Source organism: Podarcis filfolensis (genome assembly GCF_964270895.1).
Source record: "Podarcis filfolensis genome assembly, chromosome: 14".
NCBI classification, from domain to species: domain Eukaryota; kingdom Metazoa; phylum Chordata; class Lepidosauria; order Squamata; family Lacertidae; genus Podarcis; species Podarcis filfolensis.
In genome coordinates this window covers 19,428,845-19,452,084 of record NC_139616.1, presented here as the reverse complement: position 1 = coordinate 19,452,084, position 23,240 = coordinate 19,428,845, and the positions used below count along the sequence as shown (strand labels likewise).

Below are 23,240 nucleotides of genomic sequence, written 5' to 3'. Positions count from 1 at the left end.
ATGGCGTTTCCGTGCGCTGCTCTGGTTCACCAGAAGCGGCTTAGTCATGCTGGCCACATGACCCGGAAGCTGTACGCTAGCTCCCTCGGCCAATAAAGCGAGATGAGAGCCGCATCCCCAGTCGATCACAACTGGACCTAACGGTCAGGGGTCCCTTTACCTTTACCTTACCATCATCCCTGGCTTTTTGCCATGCTGGCTGGGACTGATGTTACACTCCTCAACATCTAAAGGGCACCACTTTGGCTACACCTGATATACACTTGTTATGATTTTTCATAGTAGAGGAAAGAAGGCTATCTTTAGAAAAAGAAGTTTTGTCAAAATAAGGGGAACAAAAGGATCACCAACTTGCACTTCTCCCCTTAAGATTCCCACTGGCCCTTGGAGGGCTTGGGAGTCCTGACAACACTTGAGCATCTGTACCAATGTCACCTTCCCATGACCTTGTCTGTTTTTCTGTCTGGTAAGGCCAGGGGAGTAGTCATAATGAACAGTGGGCTGCAAAGCGTTGGGGTGGCCTAGATGGTCCCATACTATGCTGCTCAGCACTTAAAGTGCAAAGTCAGTGTCTTATGAGCAGGGATGTAGCGTGGGCTGCCAGCAACCGGGGCCATATGGAAGGTGGGTGGTAGGGAGGGAAATAGACAGAGTATGCATGCACATTCAACTGCCTTACGGCATCTGCATCACCCAGGAGATTGCAGCTGCATAGATAAGAAAAGAAGAGATGTTCTGTTGTTTGGAGAAGTCACTTCCTGGTTTGCATGGAAAAGCCATTTTCAATGGATCCAAGTGATGGAAGCATGCAGCTGTATTGAGACAGAACTGTATCGAGACAGCAATTTTGTGCCCGGGCAACTGCCCCTGTGGTCTCCCCCATGCCACGCCACTGCTTAAAGTCATGTGGGGACCCAGGTGGCACTGTCTCTAAAGGATTTATGGCCTCATGTCTCCCACTCCTTACATCACTTGGCCTTTCTATAAAAAATGCTAACTCTAGCAAGTTGTGATTAACTCTTGCAGAGCTCTACTCTATTTTAACCACCAGGAAGTGCTATCTATGTCCAGGTCTGTGCCTGGGCACCTTTGAAGACATCCCAAGAGGAAATTTGCAGAGCATTACACCTAACTCTTCATAATACAATGGTATTCTGAATATGTCCCAATACAGGCCCTCAATTCCACTTTAGCTAGAATTCAGCAGTTATCCTTAATGGAACTGGGGGTTTTCAGTTTCAGCGGCTAAGAAGCCAGTAGTTCTGACCCTGTTCTTTGGTGTCTATGCTGCCAAGTGGTAAAGTTGACTAAAGCTGGAAAGATTCAGCTCCAGCTTCCACAAGCACTTCCAAATTAACTAGAATTCACAGCAAGAAGAGGGGGAGAAAGGAAACACAGTATTTTATTTAGCGCCCATAATAAAAGTGTCTATTTTAATAAAAATCAATGACGACTTAAAATACACAATAAATGTTGCAACATTAATAAAACATGCTACACATTAAATCAGTTTACTGTGCGACTCAGGCTTCTATTTACAGCCTGCATTTCAGGCTTGATCATGCTTCCAGCCGAGAGTGAAATGGTCTAAAACAGCTGTCAGAGGGGACTTCCGGGTTGGCGCCATCGCCGAATGGCGGACTCCCTCCGAGCTCCGGAGGGAGCCGGCTCGGCAGGGGCTGGGTTTTACCGCACCGGCGATGCGGAGACCCTTAGAAACCACGGCCACGGGGGCCGTGGACTTGGAGACTCGGCTAGCACCGCTAGCGCCCTCCCGACTCGTGAAGGAGCCTTTTTAAAGGCTACGGATCGGGTGCCGGGGAGAAGCGTGGTGCTTTGAGTCCTCTGCCATCCCTGCCGAGCGAAGCCGCATGCCATCCGGCGGAGAGCGCTGACTTCTTCCATTGAGAATTTGGACTTTTAACAACAACCCGTGAGTAAATTGGAAATCGGGTTTAAAAGAAGAAAAATTTTTTGGATTTGAGACGAGCGGGGGGGGATCTAAAAAGGAAGTCAGTCCCCCTCCCTATTGTAGACATTTTAAAACAAGGATTGGGAAGCCAAGGCCCAAAAAGAACGGTATCTTTGCTAAAATCAAGAATTCCATGATGGGGAAGTACAAGAATTGTGCTGGAGGAAGAATTGAAGGAGAAGGAAAATGCACCCCCCTCCCTGGGAACCGGGGCGATTGAGGAGTGAGCCTGGTGAAAAGAGCCGGTGATTTTGACAGCTGTCAAAGTAACTGTCAAAGTCGGAATTTTAAAGAGGATTTTATTACAAGGACCTTGCTGGTCAAATTTGTTACAACTTGATATAATTTGTTAAGACTTGAATACAAAATGGCGAAAATACGGAGAACAATCGGATTTTTGGAAACAAAGCTACAACAACCCCCCTAGAGGAGCTTCGGGACATTACAAAGATGGGCGTAAGCCGGGAAAAATACAACACTTCGGAATTTCACAGAACTGGTTATCTCCTGGGAAAGCTGCAAAACTGAAACTGAATCTCGTCTACAGGGTGTTTAGACTAAAAGGAGACAACAGAATACTTTACTGAAGAAGGAAGGGACTGAACGCAAGTTTTTGTTCCTGAATAACAACAACCCATGTAGAGTTACTAAACTTCTGAATAAGAAAGTTTTAGCAGCGGAACAAGAGGAAGCTGGACTATAACCTTGAAAGAACAATGGGGGGAATTTTATAATTTGACATTTTTAAAGATTTAGGAATTAATTTTTAAAAAGTAATCCTAAAAATGGGAAATAATTCTGCAAGGAGTTGGGGGAAAAATGGGATTGATGGACTTAAGACTTCCAGGCTGGAAACATAGATTGGAGGATAAGGGAAATTAAACCGGGGAAGGGGAGGGAGAATTAGAATCCAAAGGCTTGCAACTATATTCTGAATTGGTTTTCTTTTTTCTAATATATTTCTTATTTTTTTATACTTTTATTCTGTGTGCTTTTACTTTAATGGGAAAAAAGGGGGACATTGTGGAAAGAAAAGGGGGTGGGCTATGGGGAGAGATCTTTTGCTTTTTTTTATCAAGGGTGTTGCATAAGGTTTGTATAAATTTAAATTTGAACAATGGGGTATATAAATTGTGCTTTAAATCAGAAACAGAACTTGTGGAAACAACAATATGAAAGGGGAATACGGTAGGGGTGGGGGAAGGGGGGAGTCCCAGAAAGTGGATGTTTGAAAATAAGGTTCTGAATGTATCTTCATAATTTCTTTTCTTCTCTTTCTGTATTTTGGAAACTTCAATAAATATTATTTAAAAAAAAAAAAAATAAAACAGCTGTCAGAGGGAATAAAATTAATACAGTTGCAGTGCAAATAAAAGCCGATGAAATCCTGAAGGGAGGCCTCCTTCCAAGCTCAGAATCTGCTCCCAGACACAGTGAGCATGAAGGGATTGGCTGTGACTCGGTGGTTCTAATTAAAATTTCTATGGCAATTCTTGTAAGGCTGAAAGACGAAACAACTTACGTTGAGGTCAACCCCTACCCAGTCAGGGAAACTGCTTTCTTTTTCGGCTCCTGCCCCGGGGTAGCCACTTACACACTGTCTGAAAAGAAGAAATGCACCGCACCCTCCTTGATTTGCATAAAATGAGCATGTATAGAAGCAATTACTATAATTTAAATAGACATGCAATGCATTTCCACCTGAGTAGGGTGGAGTGTGACCTGGTAATCTGCGTGTCTGGTCAGTGGAAGGTTATTCCTGCTGTTTGGGTAAAGGCTGTAGCTCAGTGGCAGACCATCTTATTTACATGCAGAATCCCTGGCAACACACGTTTGGAGTGTCGTTTTTGGCAATTTTCCTTAAAAATAGCTCAAAAACTACTTAATTTTTCTTTTTTTGCAAATCTGCCAAAAAAGCTCAACAACTTTGCCATATCTCACCATTTGAAATATTGCAACCCTAGGACTGAGTGGTCTTCCAGGTGCTGCTAGACTACAACTCCCATAATCCTTGACCATTTGCAACAAACAGGCTCCCAGATGTAAAAAGAAGTGGTTCTGGTTTTGTCCAGAAGAGGGCAGTAGTAAATAACCCGGAACTTCATTCATGGTACATTGCTGTTTTTGGGCAAAAAAACAGAGAGGGTCTTTCTTTCAAACAAGCACATATACATGTTGCTAATTTTAATGACTGCAGCATTTTCCCCACTGCAAAGTGGCTGCATGGGACAAGTGTTTTTGTCTTTCTCTCCCTTGGCTTGGTCTATCTTGCGTCCCCTGTGCAGGAGCATGTTGTGGCTTGCAACACAGATTTGGCTGCACTGTGTCAAACACAATGTAAACACGATATAAACCCTCTGGCTAATAGATAAAGGCTGCAGATTCATGATAACAATCATCTACCTCAGCCATCCCTGAGCATGTTAACAAGGTCAGCTGAGCGACAATCTTTCTTTGGCGTGTTTTCCATCCTCTAAATCTTTGGTGGGGAGCCTTTTTTCAGCCTGAGGTCCAGTTTCCCTTCTGGGAAAACATCCAAGGGCCACATGCCAGGGGTGGGCAGGGACAGAGGCAAAAGTTGGCAGAACAGTGACCTTTGTACGGTCGGCTAGTTTCTGCACAGACACACTTCCTCCTCTCTATCCTCCATTTAGGCAAGCAAGAAGCATTGCCAGAGTTCAAGGACACAGCCCAGCCAGGCAAAATCACTCGAGGAATATTGAAAGTGACTTGGGGAGAGGGGGTGTGGTATGGGGAAAGTCCTGAGGACTAGATAGGGAGGCCTGTTGGAGATTATGTATAGTGACTGGGAAATGTGCACAATTCACTCTTCATGGGCAGATTATGTGCACATTCTCCACGAGTTTTGGTGAATATGCATAATGGCTGGTTGCTTTTCAGTTTAACCACTCAAGTTGCATTTTCCCACACCTGTTCATGTTGAAAGGAGCTTTAATCTAAGGGACATCAGAGAGAGTTACATCAGGAAAAAAGAGAAGGCAGAGGCAAGGTTATGTTCTACTGTTGTGGATTTTACTATTATCTATTTATGACAAATATTTGAAACCTGGCCTTCGTCTCTGCAGATACCAGGGTGGGGTAGAGAACATAAATTAGAACCAAACAACCAAACACATAAAATAAACAATGAGCACACCGTCTAATGTAAGTAAAAGTGACTACAGGCTAGAAACATTTGGTGAGTGCATTCATTTCAAGGCTTCCTAATTTATAGGACTAGTTTTGTTTTCTTTTTTGGGGTGGGGGGTGGGGGAAGCTTTGCACTTTGAGAGTTGAATTTCTCCCTGTTCCTGGCAGGATTCAAAGTACTGATTATAAACTACAAAGCCCTAGTTGGCTTCGGCCCAAGATACATTTGAGTCCAGTTCCTACCATTCCATTCTCTGCGTTCCACCAATGGAACTCTTTTAATGGAACCATCAGTGCATCAGATTTAGTCAACATAGTCTGCTGCTTGGTCATGGACACCGTTCTCGCTACAGACCCACCAAAGTCAGTGTCTGAAAATGGCAACTGAACAAAGGCAGCTGCTATCCTATACCAAGCCAGACCATTGGTCCATCTAGACCAGTATTGTCTGTATGTATTCTTATTCTTATTAAAAAAGTGTGCCTAGACATCTCATTCTTGCGCCCATAACCTAGGTTTAAGGTGCCATTTAGCTTCTGGCTTTCATATCTCAGTTTCTAACACTTCTCCTCAGCCTTTGATTCTACTTCCTTGCTCTCTCCCTGCCTTGCTCTAGGAGGGGAGAAGGTGGAGAGCCTTGCCCAGAGGCTGAAGGCAGCCAGATGTGAACCCACTGATTCCAGTTATCTAACTTTCTCAAATTTTTCAAATTCACTTCTGCCGCAATTTGTGATTTTTTTTTCAAAAATCCGCCCCCAAAATCGCCAGCATTTTAGTGCAAAATTCTCCCAATGAACACATTTTTGTATGCAGTTTTGACTAAGGGACACATTTTGGCAAGCCCTTTGCTGTGATATAATACATTTATCTATATTATTTTCATTAACATATGGGCTTTAGCCCCCCCCTAATATATGCATTTTGGCACATATTTTTTGATTGGAGAAGCACATCTCCAAACTCAGAGAAGTGCAAATTTTGAAAGATAGTTGTGTTCTGTTTATTGGTTCAGTAATTGCAAATTAGGCATTTTCTCGTTAAAATGTGAGCAAAATCAATTTTATCCTCCATCCCTATGAGGACGCCAGCCAGGCAGTGACTGCTGTTGCTGCCAGTACCAAGTGTGTCCCCCACCATGGTGCAGACCCCAGGTCTGTTGCTCCTATTCATCCCCACCAACCCTCTGTAGTCAAAGCTGGTGTTCTTCCATTGAGTTGTTCTCCTTCTCCAGAACAAGGAGTGAATTTCAGCAAATGCATCTAGGCTTCCTCAGCTCTGCATGCAGGAAGTGTGGGGAAGATATAATTCCTCCAGTCCCTCTTTCCTAGTTACTTATAGCTCCCTTAGCTCCCCTCATCCTAACTTTATGCTATCTGTCATTCCATCTTCATATGATGACTTAAAGCTTATAGATGCCCTAAGAAATAGACATGGCCAGGAATTAATTTCGACGTGCATAATTCCCACCTGCCTCCCCAAACCTGGTGAGATTTATGCTTCCCAATTCCCCGTGGTGAGAGGTGATCTGCCGAAGCCGTCTGTCTTTTCTTTATGATCCCTCTTAAACTTTTATGTTTTCAAATATGGTCTGGTTATGAGTTAACAATACTGGAAAGATCAATACCTGAATCCGTCTAGGAGAGCTCTGACACACACACACAAAAGGATGTTCATAAAAATGAATGTAGTCGTAAAATGATTATGAGCTCCATTCTCTCTTACCCCCCCCTTTATCTTTACTCCTTGATTTGCACAAGAGCTTATTGTGTATACCTGGAGAGCTCTTTAAAGTCTTTACACTTGTCCATATTGTTACGACTTTACTGTTCCATAGGGCATTCGTACATTTTCACCTGGATTTGGGCCAAGGAGCAATTTGTTTGCAAGAAACATTTAATAGGGCTGTAGATATTCAAAGTCAAAGCATCAGACTGGTACTAGTAGATAGGGTTTTTATTTTAAAGATAATCATAAAAATACTTTTCGTAGTTGATAGCCGGCCCAGAAACTGTTTGGTTCACCAAGTCAAATGCAGCACACCAGGCCATGTATTGTGGCCAGCCAATTGCTTAAACTCTGTCCCTGCTGCACCAATTTTGCAGCCCTAGGCACAAAGCCAGAATGGTTTCCAATCCCCCTTGCAGGCTACCATTCATGACTGTTGGGTCACAACTGTGCAGCCCATGAAGGTTATTCCACTTCTGCTAGTCACAGGATGGAGGAGTGAACATTTAGCAAGTGACAAGGTAAAGAAAAAAAGGAGAAAAACATTATGTGGAAATAAGTGTGAGAACTCTTAATTTGTGATTTGCAAGAAATGACAAGAAATTCCATATTCCCTTCTGTTCACCTTCAAGCTTTTAATCAGATCTACTTCATACCAAATCATTAGTATGCATTCTATTGGTAGCTGCTAAGGTAGCATGGGCCAGAAAATGGAAATGTCAATGAACTCTAAGAGAAAGAGAGTGGTTGATCTAATGCATGGGATTTGTGGAAACTGATAAATTAACCAAGCTGCTTCCAAAGGAAAAAAGGAAGGTTGTAGAACAGTTGATTCCCTCCCCCCCCCCGAAATATGGAATTGTTTTGTTGAGTAATGGAACACAAGATATGGAAATATGAGATTGGAAAGAAGTTTGTTTTTGGACACGACAGGGGTGCCCAATATCCCCATTACTCTTTATATCTGTCTTGGAGGTCTTATTAAACATGATCAGAGGGGACCAGCTGGTTAAAGGGATTCAGGTCGGAGCTAAACAATATAAACTGAGAGCGTTTGCAGATGATCTAGTACTAACTTTACAAGAGCCAGACACTAGTACGAGAAGAGTGTTAGAGCTAATACAAGTATTTGGTCAAGTAGCAGGATTTAAGTTGAACAAACAGAAAACGAAAGTATTGGTTAAAAATCTAACAGTGGTTGAAAGAGAGAGGTTTCAGAGTGAAACTGGTTTAATGGTAGCAAAGAAGGTGAAATACCTGGGGATTAATTTGACATCTAAGAATGTGAATTTATTCAAAGACAACTATGAGAAATGTTGGTTGGAAGTTAAGAAAGATTTAGAAGTATGGTCAAATTTGAGACTTTCCTTGTTAGGCCGAATCGCTGTTATTAAGATGAATGTCTTGCCGAGAATGTTGTTTTTGTTTCAAACATTGCAGATTTTGGATAAAATGGATTGTTTCAAGAGGTGGCAAAAAGATATATCTAAATTTGTCTGGCAGGGCAAAAAGCCCAGAATAAAATTTAAGATACTAACTGATGCAAAAGAAAGAGGGGGGTTTGCCCTGCCGGACTTAAAGTTGTATTATGAATCAGCGGCTTTCTGCTGGCTGAAAAGTTGGCTGCTTCTTGAAAACACAGACATTTTGGATTTGGAAGGGTTCAATAACAGATTTGGCTGGCATGCATATATATGGTATGACAAGGTTAAAATTCATCAAGGTTTCAAAAACCATATTGTTAGGAAAGCATTATATAATGTTTGGATTCGGTATAAAGATTTGTTGGAAAATAAAACCCCCAGGTGGTTGTCACCAATGGAAGCTAAGGAAGTGAAAAAACTTAATATGGAACCCAAATGGCCAAAATATTGGGAAATTATAGAACATGAGGAGGGAAAAGTGAAATTGCAGAGCTATGAGAAATTGAAGTCAAAAGTAAGAGATTGGCTTCATTACTATCAGATAAATGAAGTTTTCAAACTGGACAGGAAAATTGGCTTCCAGGTGGAGAGGTCAAAATTAGAAACAGAGCTATTGGAACCCAATACTAAGAATCTGTCAAGAATGTATAACTTGCTGTTGAAATGGAATACACAGGATGAGACGGTTAAATCAGCTATGATTAAATGGGCACAAGACATCGGTCATAACATTATGTTTGCTGACTGGGAACAGTTATGGACCACCGGTATAAAGTTCACGGCATGTAATGCCTTAAGAGAGAACATTATGAAAATGATATATAGGTGGTACATGACCCCAGTCAAGCTGGCAAAAATTTACCACACGCCCAATAACAAATGTTGGAAATGTAAGGAAACTGAAGGTACCTTTTACCACCTTTGGTGGACGGGCCCTAGGATTAAGGTCTTCTGGGAAATGATTTATAATGAAATGAAAAAGGTGCTTAAATGCACTTTCGTGAAGAAACCAGAAGCTTTCCTCCTGGGCATGGTGGGCCAATTGGTGTCAAGGAAAGATAGGATGTTTTTTATGTATGCTACAACAGCAGCAAGAGTACTTTTAGCAAAGTATTGGAAGACACAAGAACTACCCACACTGGAAGAATGGCAGACCAAGGTGATCGACTACATGGGACTGGCGGAGATGACTGGCAGAATCCGAGACCAAGGGAAAGAGACGGTGGAAGAAGACTGGAAGAAATTTAAAGTTTATCTTAAGAATTGCTGTAAAATTAATGAATGTTAAAATGTCTTGGGTAATGCAAAATAGAATTGCAGTGACAAACAATTGGATATGAAAAAAAAAACGAGTTAAAGAAAGTGCTATAAGAAATTGAAATTAGGGGTTGCTGGAATGATTTAAAACAGGGATGCAGAAAGGGGAGGTATGGGGAAGTCGCTGAAAGAAGGTTTTAGGAAAGAAAGGTCAAGAAATTATACATGTTTATATGTTTGTTTGTCTATGTATTGTGTTGTATTGTCTTTTAATATGTGTTGAAAAACCAATAAAAAATTTATAAAAAAAAGAAGTTTGTTTTTGTAAGACATTTTTGTTTTCTTAAGCAACAGCCTGGATAATATTTCTACTTCAGTAATGATACCATCGAGTAAAGGGGGCTTGATCTACACGAACAGGGAAAACGCTATTTAAAAAATCTGCTATAAAAAAGCTCTCAATGCAATTTACCATTGGCGACGGATCACTGCTCTACAGCATCCTCTGGTGTCACATTTTTATAACACGTTTTTAACACTATAATTGCCCAGTGTAACTGAGTCCATGGACTCCTCTGTTTAACTTAAGCTTCTTTGATCAGATCTGAGGCCTTGGTCATCATCATCATCATCATCAAGGATGAAACTTACCAAGAAGCTATCTTGTGTAGCCTTAGGAATGGGAGCCTAATTTCACTTAATCTTGCCTTTTCTCTGAGTAGCTTGCGACACTCAGTGGCGTAGCGTGGGGGGTGCAGGGGGTGCCGGCCGCACCGGGCGCAACATCTGGGGGTTAGGGTTAGGGGGCGCAAATCCACGGGTTAGGGGGCGCAAATCCACAGGTTAGGGGGCGCAAATTACTTGCCTTGCCCCGGGTGCTGACAACCCACGCTACGCCACTGGCGACACTGTACATGGGTTGGTATATTTTGCCCATATAACTACCCTGCGAAGTACGTTGAGAGATAGTGCACAAGGCTGTTGTATGAACCAAACGACCCTCCCCTCCTTCAAATAAATTGGCATTCATATCAATCAAATGTATATTAAAATGCTTTTTGTCTTTGGTTGGTGGGAGGCCTCTATTCCCTACATAGAGCTATGATAGGAGATTTTGCAAACAACAACAACTTTTATGTCTGGATTTTCACTTTTTGAAATATGGCAACCCTAAGCTGCTATAGTTCTCAGAATAAACAGCCCTCTTCCCAGGTAACTGAGAATTGTTGATGTGTGAAAATAGGGCCTCCTAGCAATTCTCAGCTCCCTTGACAAACTACAATCCCTAGGATCCTTTGTGGGAAGCCATGACTACCATACTGCTTTACGTATATAATGCGGATGGGGCCATAATGACAGACCCTCCTAGCTCTCTCCTGGGAGCTTTATGTATTTATGTATACACAGATGATATGGGACATGGGTGGTGCTGTGGGTTAAACCACTGAGCCTAGGACTTGCCGATCAGAAGGTCGGTGGTTCGAATGCCCACGACAGGGTGAGCTCTCGTTGCTTGGTCTCTGCTCCTGCCAACCTAGCAGTTCGAAAGCACGTCAAAGTGCAAGTAGATAAATAGGTACCACTCCGGTGGGAAGGTAAACGGCATTTCCGTGTGCTGCTCTGGTTCGCCAGAAGTGGCTTAGTCATGCTGGCCACATGACCTGGAAGCTGTACGCTGGCTCCTTCGGCCAATAAAGCGAGATGAGCACCACAACCCCAGAGTTGGCCACGACTGGACCTAATGGTCAGGGGTCCCTTTACCTTTATACACAAATAAATGCAGTATTTAAAGACTGGTGCTTACTCACAATGACTTTTTTTGGGATGCTGCATCAGCTGGAAAATGGTTCCATGCTAGAAAGAGATATTCAGAATTAGCCAGACCCATTATTCTGTTAAGCTGATGTGAGAACTCCTCTGTGATGAGAAGAACTCACACATTGTGCAGCTATTTCTTCTCTGGTGGAATTGCATATGGTTAGCACACCAGGGGCTTGTGTATGTGAAAAAAAGATGTGAAGTGTTCTGTCTCACAGCAAGTGCTCCCCAAACTATACAGCTGACAAATTAGGCATAGTTCATGGACTGGATCCTATCTGTAGGCACAGAGCCTATTCATTAGCATTGTAAGAATGTTCATTGGGTGCCAGAACACGGGGGTGATGGGGTTGGCAGGGACCAGCCAAGCAGTTAAATAAATAGAATTTACTTCCAAGATTTTGTGCCCATGACCCACACACCCCCTCCCCCCCAAAATAAGATTAGCTTATCATAAATAGGTCTTCTAACTGAAACTATTTCAGAAGTCATCTGACAATCAATCTGTCAGGGTTGAAGGAGAATAAATTGAACTTTGTTTAAAATGCTTATCTGAAACCATCAAACCCCTCTGGCCCAAGTTATTGTAGGGATTGAAGGTGAAAAGTATTTCATCTTTTCAGTGGGAGATCAAAGCTTCAGCAACAGCTGTCTATATATCTCTGGTTTATTTCTGAATTCCACTTCTAATGAGAAATCCAGACATTGCTGTCCAATGTAGGAATGATACTGAACAGAGAATCAACCTTTCATCCCTGTTGTTTTTCCTGGTTATTAACTGGAAGATAATTAAAGGACATTCTGGCTTGACATCACCTTACATGCAAATGCAGACACCAGTGCAAGAACTGAAAGTGCTGTTGGCCGCCCTTTAAAGCCCTAAATGGCTTAGGGCCAGGTTATCTGAAGGACCACTTATCACCATATGACCCCACCTGCATCAGCATCAGGTGTTCCTCTCTCTGGACTGCTGTTAGTTAAGTTCAGATTGGCAAGCACCAGTTGACAGGGTCTTTTCAGTGAGCACAATTTCATATATTCTGTTGCAAATCACTAAAAACCAGCTCATATGATACTTTCCCCTCTTGCTACCTCAAGTGGATGCTAGCATCCTGGCAGGCTGGTTGCTGTTGCTTACTGCAACGGAGAGGGTCGAGGCAGCAAGGAGGTCATTGCAGTGCAAATGCACTGGCAGAGGCACTGGATTGGTTCTGCTGGAGTGTTTGCACCATGCCAACCTCCCCATTGCCTCAGGTCTCTTACCTCTGGTAAGCAACAGCAGCCTACCTGTTGCTAGCCTGGCAGTCCTGCCCTACCTAGTGAGCTGCTTCTGTTTGCTCCCCTACCTGTAGTGGGAAATAAATGCATGGTTATCCTCCTTGCACTCCCTCTCATGCAATAACAATAACAATAACAATAACAATAATATATTATTATTATTTGTATCCCGCCCATCTGGCTGGGTTTCCCCAACCACTCTGGGTGGCTTCCAACAAAGATAAAAAATACATTAAAATGCCACACATTAAAAACTTCCCTAAACAGAGCTGCCTTCAGATGTCTTCTGAATGTCAGGTAGTTGTTTATCTCTTTGACATCTGATGGGCAGGTGCCACTACCTAGAAGGCCCTCTGCCTGGTTCCCTGTAGCTTTGCTTCTTGCAGTGAGGGAACCACCAGAAGGCCCTCAGCACTGGACCTCAGTGTCCGGGCAGAACAATTGGGGTGGTGATGCTCCTTCAGGTATACTGGGCTGAGGCTGTTTCGGGCTTTAAAGGTCAACACCAACACTTTGAATTGTGCTCAGAAACGTACTGGGAGCCAATGTAGGTCTTTCAGGACTGGTGTTATATGGTCTCGGCGGCCGCCCCCAGCCACAAGTATAGCTGCCACATGATGTCACCATATATCTGCACTGTTGATTTCTGTGCCTACATGCTTTGAATTCCTTCTGCATATTTCCTGTTAGAACATTATGTTCCTCATGAACACCTACTGACATTGGAGGTGGGGGAAGCATGTTGGGTTAATGGAGAGGGCACAGTGTGTTCTTACTCTTTCCGCAGATAGGGGAGCAAACAATATAAACTGATTCAGCCCTGATCATCCATCAACTGATAGACCACACTGCATATGTGAATTAGCCTTGATCTAGAACACTAGGCTTCAACCACTTCAGATCTGGGACCTGCATTTAGCCCCCAAATGCAATTGGGAGACACTTTATAATTTCTTTCCATATGTGGCAGTACTCCTGTTGCAACTTGCCTTGGGTTAGGCTGCAGCCCAGTAGGGGGCCAGGTCTCTCCAGTTGAGAATCAATGATCCAGGGAACCATTAAACTTTCAGGAAATGGAAGACTTATTGGGTATTTTTGGAGGTAGAATAGATTCCAATTCCAGTAGATTCAGACAGCTGGCATTCCCACAATGGAACTAGAATTAATGGCATAAGTAAATGCTATTACTTTGAGGCTGTCAGAAGAAAAGCCCATGATGTAGTTGAACTGGGTTATGGTCCTGCACCGCATGCCACTTTCCTTTAAAATATATATGTATATGTGCAAAAATATATAACACCGTGGAAATTGATAGTTTCACCCAGTTTTGCTGACAGGTGCAATTACCGCTAGCACCAGAGAGGGGTGCCAGCAAAACAGCTTCTTTAAGCTGCCTTTAATTAGCTGCAAAGTCATTTTTCGTCAATGGATTAATCACTGCAGCATGCTGAGTGCTAGCCGGGCTTATAAAATATGTTTTCAAAGGGCTTTTCCCCCTCTCCCTTCCTTTCCTTTCTTCCTCTGCTCATCTCGCAGCATTGTTCCTCTACACTTCTTCTCCCTTGGTTATTACATAAAATTCTTTTATTAGACATGCTGGGCCCTGCCAGGGTGAGACAAAGCCTCTGAGATTGACCCTGGAAGCACAGTTGACAGCTGTGTTAATTTCTCCAAGTCGAGATTCTTGCAGGATGCGCAGAGTGCAGTATTTTTAGGAGAACTTGTTTTTAATATGCTAGACAGATCAAAGCAACGGAAACAAGGGAGACACAGGAGGCAGATGAAGGGGCAGCCATCCTGTGAAAGGAAGACTTGGTCCACATTTTGGGGGGGGTGGCAGCAGATATTATGCTTTCCTTGTAATCCGACATTGCATGTTCAGCACATATCTGCAAAACTGGCTATCTGAATAGTATGCCCAGCAAGTAGTCCGACTAAGGTGCTCTGCTTCACCGTCTTTCTAAATATACACCTGGTCATGTGGAAGCTTTTTCATCCTGAGGGCCACATTCCATTGTAGGCAACAGTCTAGGGACCACATGCCATTAGTGGGTGGAGTCAAAGCTAAAAGTGGGTGCAATGAATGCAACTCCTGTCTTTGCACTGTTGGCAACGTAGCCATGCAAAAGTCAGAGATTTCTACACTTACACTCATCTCTCTCCATACATCTCTCTAATGTTCTTAACATCATTATCAAGGCATTTAGCTCATGCCATCAATGGGGCTTTACAGAATAATATGAAAAAATACATGTCCTTGTTCCCGAGAGCTTACAATCTCTCTCTCTCTCTCTCTCTCTCTCTCTCTCTCTCTCTCTCTCTCTCTCTCTCTCTCTCTGTGTGTGTGTGTATGTGTGTGTATCAGTACATTACTCCTGATTATGCATTTATCAAACGACAGCTGCTAATTTAATTTAATTTAAATTAAATATGTTTATATACCACCTTTCTCCCAAAAAGGGACTCAAGGAGGCTTGCAACATTTAAAACATCATCATAAAAAGCAAAGTAATAAAACCAAACTAATTAAAAAACAATAGTTTAAATACATCAAAAGACATTTCAAACCAGCAGTTAAAATACAGTTTGCCCCAATAGCATCCCAGTGATCAGCATCATCTGTACCTTAGTTTTGTAAAGTGTGTCTGAATAGGAAGGTCTTAGCCTGCTGGTGGAATGATAGCAAACAGGGAGCCAATCTAACCTCTCTTGGGAGGGAATTTTGCAAGATGGTAGCAGCCACAGAAAAAGCACTCTCTTGTGTCACCATTAATCATGTTTCTGTTGCTGAAGGGACTGAGGGTAGGTGCTCACCTGCGGATCTTACACAGGGAGATACGATCTTTCAGGTAGTCTGGGCCCAAGCCAGATCGTGCTTTATAGGTCATAACCAGCACTGTGAATTCTGCCTGCTAGATCTGGGAGCCACCTTGCTTTGTTAAGTTTCCCACTGAGTTCTGGGGGATCTGATGTCGTGTCACTTCTGGACACTGTGGGAATTCAAAATGGTGGGCATCTTTTGGGACTTAGCCACTGTTGCTAGGTAGGCCAGGTGGCTCAGTAACCTGGGCACTTGGAGGCACCTTGTAAGGGACCTTCTCAAACCTGGGGATTGCCCTCAGCCTTAGTTGTTATTTTTCTAACTGACTTGTAATCACTCAAAGCTTATTCATCAAGCATAATTGTCTAGAGGAAGGCTAAAAGAAAAAGGAAGAAAAAAAGCAAAAAAGCATTGATCAGGGTTCTTACATAGCCAGGCTTGGATGTAAGTCACTTGGGTGCTCTCAGAACAAAGGCTTCGAGAACAAAGCTGAGAACAAAGGTGGATGGAAATACTTCTCAGGATGTAAAGTCTGTTATCAATCGTGTTATGGGAGGATAGAAGTGGTGGGAAGTGATGAAGCGTCCGACGGTGGTTCATTAAGGAAATATCTTCTGATTGCCCTGTTTCTATATCTGACTATGCAAAAGTCTGAGTTTGAGCTGTGATTCTGCAGGAGTGCAGGGAAAGCACACAATGTGGAACAGGGCACAATGTCCAGCTTCCAAAAAAATCTCAGCTTTTAATGAAAGTGGAAGTGCTTGCTGGATCAGACCAGCACCCAGTTCTCATGGTGGCCAACCAGAGGCCTGAGCATGCTTCTTTTTACCTTTGCAATCCTGAGTATACTGACAGTTGGCATGGAGTTTTACATGACAGGGAGTGAGGACTTAAGTGTTGGAAAACACCCTGGGGTGCCCCCTGCAGCCCCTGAACTCCAAGCATCCTCCGATATGCTCACCTCTGGAAAAGGCATTTCCCTTCTTCTCCAGTGCGCTTCAGCGACATATACCAAATGATATATGCACACTAATCTTCTAGCATAACACAGCAAGAAGCAGATAGGTAGCCGTGTTGGTCTGCCATAGTCAAAACAAAAAAATTTTTTCCTTCCAGTAGCACCTTAAAGACCAACTAAGTTAGTTCTTGGTATGAGCTTTCGTGTGCATGCACACTTCTTCAGATACCTGAAGAAGTGTGCATGCACACGATATTCTTCAGGTATCTGAAGAAGTGTGCATGCACACGAAAGCTCATACCAAGAACTAACTTAGTTGGTCTTTAAGGTGCTACTGGAAGGAAAAAATTTTTTTGTTTTGACAGCAAGAAGCGTGAGACATTGTAGAGCTAATCTACATATTTATATGCACACTATGTACAGACAAAGGAATCATGATGTTTTCTCTCTCCAGCTCTGAGAGAGGAACAGGAAACAAGTAAAAGCAAAAGTACAGTACAATAGTACATACAGCGGAAGAAATAAGACTGTCTTCCGTTCCCACACTCTCCCAGACAGGCATGTGATTTACACCAATCTTATCTGCAGCACCGGAGGCGTGAAATACTAACATTAAGGTCCCTGCAGCTGCTCATTCTCTGGCCCAAGAGCAGCCCATATGATGATCTCCAGAGGTTTGTTGGACACACCTCTGTGTGTGTGTTGGTGTTTGGTCTTGGCTGTGGAGGGCAGAGGATCCACCCACCTGCTTCTGCATACCAGAGCAACGAGGGACGTAGGTGGCGCTGTGGTCTAAACTACTGAGCCTCTTGGGCTTGCCGATCGGAAGGTCAGCAGTTCGAATCTGCTCAATGGTTGTGAGCTCCCGTTGCTCTGTCCCAGCTTCTGCCAATCTAGCAGTTCGAAAGCACACCAGTGCAAGTAGATAAATAGGTACTGCAGCCACGGGAAGGTAAACGGCGTTTCCGTGCACTCTGGCTTCCATCATGGTGTTCTGTTGCAACAGGAGTGGTTTAGTTATACTGGCCACATGACCTGGAAAGTTGTAGGCGGAAAAATGCTGGCTCCCTCGGCCTAAAGTGAGATGAATGCTGCACCCCACAGTCGCCTTTGACTGGACTTAACCATCCAGAGTTCTTTTACATTTTACCTTACCAGAGCAACATAGGAGATCTTCTCCATCCAAGCACTGGCCATTGCCAGTCCTGCTTAGCTTCAGCATGGTTGCTGGATCACAGATTGTGCTGAAACCTTGGAAAACCAGAATTGTGGCTGTCTAAAGTGTTCCGTGGCTGGGGGATAGGACTTTGCCTGCTACATAGCCATTGTGTTCTGATCCTGTGAAGGCAGTAAGGTGGACAAGTTTTTGCAGCACCACGGAGAGCTCCTAGTGAGCAACTTGCTCTAAAACAGGCAGGCCCAACTCCCAAGAGACTGCGATCAACTCCCACTATAAAAAAAACTGGCAGTGATCTGTCCATTGGATTGACCAAAATTGTTAAGCTTTTTTTGGGGTGGGAGACCCAAACTTGTTGAGTTTTTTTTTTGGGGGGGGGGCAATCAATCAGGATCACGCCTTAGTTAATCCTTCCTCACCCAATTTTTATCCATTTCTCCTATAGGGGATTCCCACTGAGCCATCGCCAGTCAGTGTTGACAAAACTGAGTTAGATGGACCAGTGGAATAAGGCAGCTTCCTAAGTCAGACCATCTAACTCAGTCTTGCCAACACTGACTGACAGCAGCTCTCTGGTGGTTTCAGACTGGAGTCTTTTCCATCCTTACCTGGAGATCCTGGAGATTTTTGCATGCACAGGAAAGATTCATAATATAACAAAGTTCAAAGCTGTACTAAAATAGACCCACCATTTGGACCTGACAGCTCAGGTTTGAATGATTGCTGGGAGCCCCCCAAGCTCTCTCTTCTGAGCTGCTGACCAGCCTACTGACTTGCCTTGATTATTGATTAAAATCCCTCTACACACCTAGGCCAGTTCATGTACTGCATACAAGATAGGCTGCAGCTTACAAACAGCTTTTTTTTTAAACAAAGCATGTGAAGAGCTCTGGTTTACTAAGCCTGCAGGACTCCTCTGCTTGCCAATGTCTAGGGCCCTGTCAATCTCCATGTGTCTCCAATTTCACTAGGACAGAAGCAGTCGGAGCAGACTGGCCTCTGAGGGCTCTCTGGAACTGATCAGCAGGTCAGCTGAGAATGTCTGACAGGCAGGCAGCCTCGATCGCCCTCCCCTCCTTCTTCGCAGGCTTTGCCCAGAGGATCTGAGGTTCTCCTCTCTTTGCCTTTTCCTCCTGCTGCCATCACCACCCACCCTGCACGCCTCCGGCTGTGCACCCAACACCCGGACCTTTCGCAGAGCACTTTGCTTAATCCCTCAGATTCTTTATATAGGAATTAATCTCTCCGTCACAGTGGGAGACCACTACAGGGACAGGAGACCAGGGGGCGGGCTGTGTGTATGTGAAGGGAGAGTGTGAGTGCCTGTGTGTACATTTATCTCTTGCGTGGAGGTCTAGAGTTGCATTGCTCTGGTTTTTTACTTTCTCCTGCTCTGGAGTTTAGCTGCTCTCTCTGAATCAGGCCGAGGACTGTTAGCAAAGCAATTGTTGGAATTGCATGCACCACTAGTACTTAGAGAGTGAGCATAGAGCAGCATGGCTGAGCAAGAAGTTAGTGGCTTGCAAGTTCTTCTCTCTACGCTTCAGGTAAGAGGACTTCAAAGTAACTGGAATGGGGAGACCCCTGTTGGTTCTGTCTTACTCTCTCCCCTCCCTCCTGCCTGCCTCCCTCCTGTCTCAAGGTCAGCCATAAGAATTGAATGGATGTACCTGCTTTGATATTTAACACCTCCCCGCTGTCCAAAATCAGATTGGGCGCATGGAATGAGACTGTGAGCACTGAACCAGGAAGTCTCACCCATGCCACGAACTTATCAGGTGGCCAGCTTAGGCAAGCGTCTGTTTCTCAGCCCTCTGTCTGCAACACATGTCTGAAAGAATAATACAGTATTGACCAACTTTGCAATGTAGATAGAGTGCTTTTTGTACATTCAGATGCTGTGTAAATATTAGGCAATAGATTGTTTGCACTGAAATCTTTTCTTGCAGCAGTCCTAGCTGTTCTAAGTCTGCTGCAAGTTTGGGATTTGTTTTGGGTTTCAGAACAGAAAAACAAATGATTTTTACCCTCAGTTTATGTATTCAGGTCTAGCATTCCTTTTTTTGTTCTGTTTTGTATTAAAAAGCAAGTGCTAGAAATCAGGCTTGGGTTTGTAGCTGCATAGAATGGATGCTGTTGTTGTTATTTACTCCAGACACCTGAAGCCTAAGAATGATTTCTGTATATGTAAGAACCTTTCAACAGAATTTTCTTAAAAACAATCTCTCCTATGTTGGTGAAAGCCCAAAGAGAGGTTGAACCTTCCAACCTGCAAACAGAAAGTGGATTTTTGCAGTCTGGGAATTAAGGCTCATGCTGGTTATGCTAGCATCTTTGACATCTTGGATGTGACACCTTCCAGCAGCTGCTATGGAGGGAGAGGAGCATCCTAGTTTGCACTAATGGAGCTGTAGCATGTCTGTCATTAAGGCAGCAGCATGAAGGCAGTAGGGATGCGGGTGGCGCTGTGGGTTAAACCACAGAGCCTAGAATTTGCCGATCAGAAGGTCGGCGGTTCGAATCCCTGCGACGGGGTGAGCTCCCGTTGATTGGTCCCTGCTCCTGCCAACCTAGCAGTTTGAAAGCACGTCAAAGTGCAAGTAGATAAATAGGTACCGCTCCGGCGGGAAGGTAAACAGCGTTTCCATGCGCTGCTCTGGTTCGCCAGAAGTGGCTTAGTCATGCTGGCCACATGACCCGGAAGCTGTACGCCGGCTCCCTCGGCCAATAAAGTGAGATGAGCGCCGCAACCCCAGAGTCGGTGACGACTGGACCTAATGGTCAGGGGTCCCTTTACCCTTTACCTTTATGAAGGCAGTAAATAGAAAGGTGGTGGAAATTGCAGGGTCCCTAGTGGGTCTCGGTCTCTCTCTCTCTCTCTCTCTCTCTCTCTCTCTCCCTGTCTCTAAGGTTGGGAATCTCAGGTCCCAGGGGACAAAGGCACACCCCAGGAATTTCTACCAGGCCCTCTGGACCCTTCCCAGGCCACAGCTCATCTCTGGGGCCACCACGATCCCGCTCTGCACCTTTACGAGGTGCTTAGCTGGAATGTATCATTGGACTGGGATTATGCCTCTTGCTTGTCTGAATGTTTGTACAGAAGCCTCTGAGTTTGGGAGCTAGCCTTCTGTACAACTGGAGGAATCACATGAATTGCCCCACCAACTTTTGCTAGTGGCTCTACAAACCATTGGCATGTGGCCCCTAGAAGGCAGTCCATGAAGGAATGTGGGCATCAAGCTGAGAACAATGTTTCCCCGCTCTTGGTAGATAGCTGTATACACTCCTCTGTCCCTATTTAACAGGTCCCAAAATTTGCCTACTAAATCAAAGTTCTGATTTTGTCCGTTTTTTGTGGGTGGTTTTTTTGTGTGTGTGTGGAGGCAGGGAAGAGGTTATAAGGATGTTTTTAAAATGTGTTGTTAATATCAGCCCACCTTTTTCTCCACAACTTAATGTGGCATACAATGGTTCTCATCCATACAATGGTTCTCATCCTGCTTCATTTAATCCCCACAACAATCCTGTGAGGTAAATTAGGCAGAGGCAGTGACTGGCTCAAGGTCACCCAATGAGTGGGGATGGGGAAATGCAGCCATATGGGTAATAATAACATTATTATTATTATTATTATTATTATTATTATTATTATTATTATTATTATTTGTATTATTATTATTAGAGAAAAAACAAATGGAGGAGTGAAACTGCCCCTGACTCACTGTTGGTTGTTGTTGTTAATGGGTAGTTAATGAGCATTACTCCCTTAGGTTCATTAATTTCAGTGGGTCTTCTCTGGGTACAACTAACTAGTACAGTGGTACCTCGGGTTACATACGCTTCAGGTTACATACGCTTCAGGTTACAGACTCCGCTAACCCAGAAATAGTGCTTCAGGTTAAGAACTTTGCTTCAGGATGAGAACAGAAATCGTGCTCCGGCGGCGCAGCAGCAGCAGGAGCTAAAGTGGTGCTTCAGGTTAAGAACAGTTTCAGGTTAAGTACGGATCTCCGGAACGAATTAAGTACTTAACCCAAGGTACCACTGTAGTTAAGGGACGCGGATGGCACTGTGGGTTAAACCACAGAGCCTAGGACTTGCCAATCAGAAGGTCGGCGGTTCGAATCCCCGCGATGGGGTGAGCTCCCGTTGCTCAGTCCCTGCTCCTGCCCACCTAGCAGTTTGAAAGCACGCCAAAGTGCAAGTAGATAAATAGGTACTGCTCCGGCGGGAAAGTAAACGGTGTTTCCGTGTGTTGCTCTGGTTCTCCAGAAGCAGCTTAGTCATGCTGGCCACATGACCCGGAAGCTGTCTGTGGACAAACGCCGGCTCCCTTGGCCAATAAAGCGAGATGAGCGCTGCAACCCCAGAGTCGGTCATGACTGGGCCTAATGGTCAGGGGTCCCTTTACCTTTACCTTACCACTGTAGTTAGTTTTATACTAGGAGCAGGGAGGCCTTAGTTCAAATTCTCACTCAGCCTGTTGGATATTTGATAATTTTGTGCCAGTCATTCCTTTACAGGGATGTCCTATCTGACAGGGCTGTTTTGATAGTGGAACAGGAGTGGGCAAACCTTGACCACTGCCCTGAGCCAAACAGAAAAAGGTCAGAATGAAAATGTGATAAAGAAAATGAAAAACTACAATTGCTACTTCACTGGCTTTCCCCCATTAATTAAAACCCGCTACATAATTAGAAAGAAAATTGGAGTCGGGATGCAAAGCCATTTAATTTCTGGAACTTTTTCACGGAAAATTTCATTCCTTGGTGCAATTAAAAAAATGTCTCTATTCAAAGACAGGCAGAAGCAATTAAATGGTGGTGTGTTGTGCCATGTGTTGTGGAAGTGCATATGACAAGTAAAAAAAGACTTAGTGGCTTCAAAGTAGAACTACATAGACTACAGATGTCTTGGTGTGGCAGACGTTTGTCTTCAGATTGTTCCTTGTGTAAAATTCATGAGCTCCGTCGATTTGCAGAATTCGTTTCCCCCCTGCAAAATGCAGATCAAATTGAAGACTCACACCTTGTATTCATGTAAGAGTGTGCAAAAAGGATGATGATGATGATTATTATTATTATTTCTAAAAATCTGTTCATCCCATGTTTCCTTCACTGAAATTCCATTCTTTTTCATGCTTTCTGTCTTGGCTAATTTTTCATGTTGGTACTCACGATCACATTGCTATTTTTAAATAATCATTTTGGATGGCATTCTGTACCCCCTTTCCAATTGCCCCCCCAAACATCCCAATGCAGACCATTTGTGATGTTGGGTGGTGGCTAGGAGAAAAATATTCAATTCTCTCTCTCTCTCTCTCTCTCTCTCTCTCTCGGGGGGGGGGGCAGCTACAATTCCCCCACAAAATGTCCGAGAGTAAGTCTGCACTAGGATGTTCATGGAGCAAGGAAAATAAATGATGGTAATATCTTCTCGGCCACTACCTGAGATAGGTATGTGACCCCCACCATGGTCTGAATGGACACAGGAGGAGTCCCATTCATGCCCATTCTGTCCTCTCTGTGTTTATTCCAGATAAGTGCAAATTGAACTGAATGGGCCTCATTCAGTCTAGTTTTTCCATCTGTCCTGAAATGAGCCCTTACTTTCATGCATCCTCTGAAGTTCAGCATTCAGACCCACCACTCAGTTGATCG

General features: G+C 43.9%; 1 protein-coding gene across 2 annotated transcripts in view; it reads left to right on the top strand.

Annotated features, from left to right (window-relative positions):
- Nucleotides 1-18,702: 18,702 nt before the first annotated feature.
- AGBL1 (AGBL carboxypeptidase 1) overlaps nucleotides 18,703-23,240 on the top strand; it is a 413,737-nt gene continuing 409,199 nt past the window's right edge. The window contains exon 1 of one of the 2 annotated variants that reach the window (XM_083586327.1): nucleotides 18,703-19,127. In XM_083586327.1, coding sequence (XP_083442453.1) covers nucleotides 19,077-19,127 — 51 coding nt within the window. In that variant the 5' untranslated portion in view covers nucleotides 18,703-19,076. The remainder of the gene's footprint in view (nucleotides 19,128-23,240) is intronic. The other variant, XM_083586328.1, reaches the window with a different exon arrangement.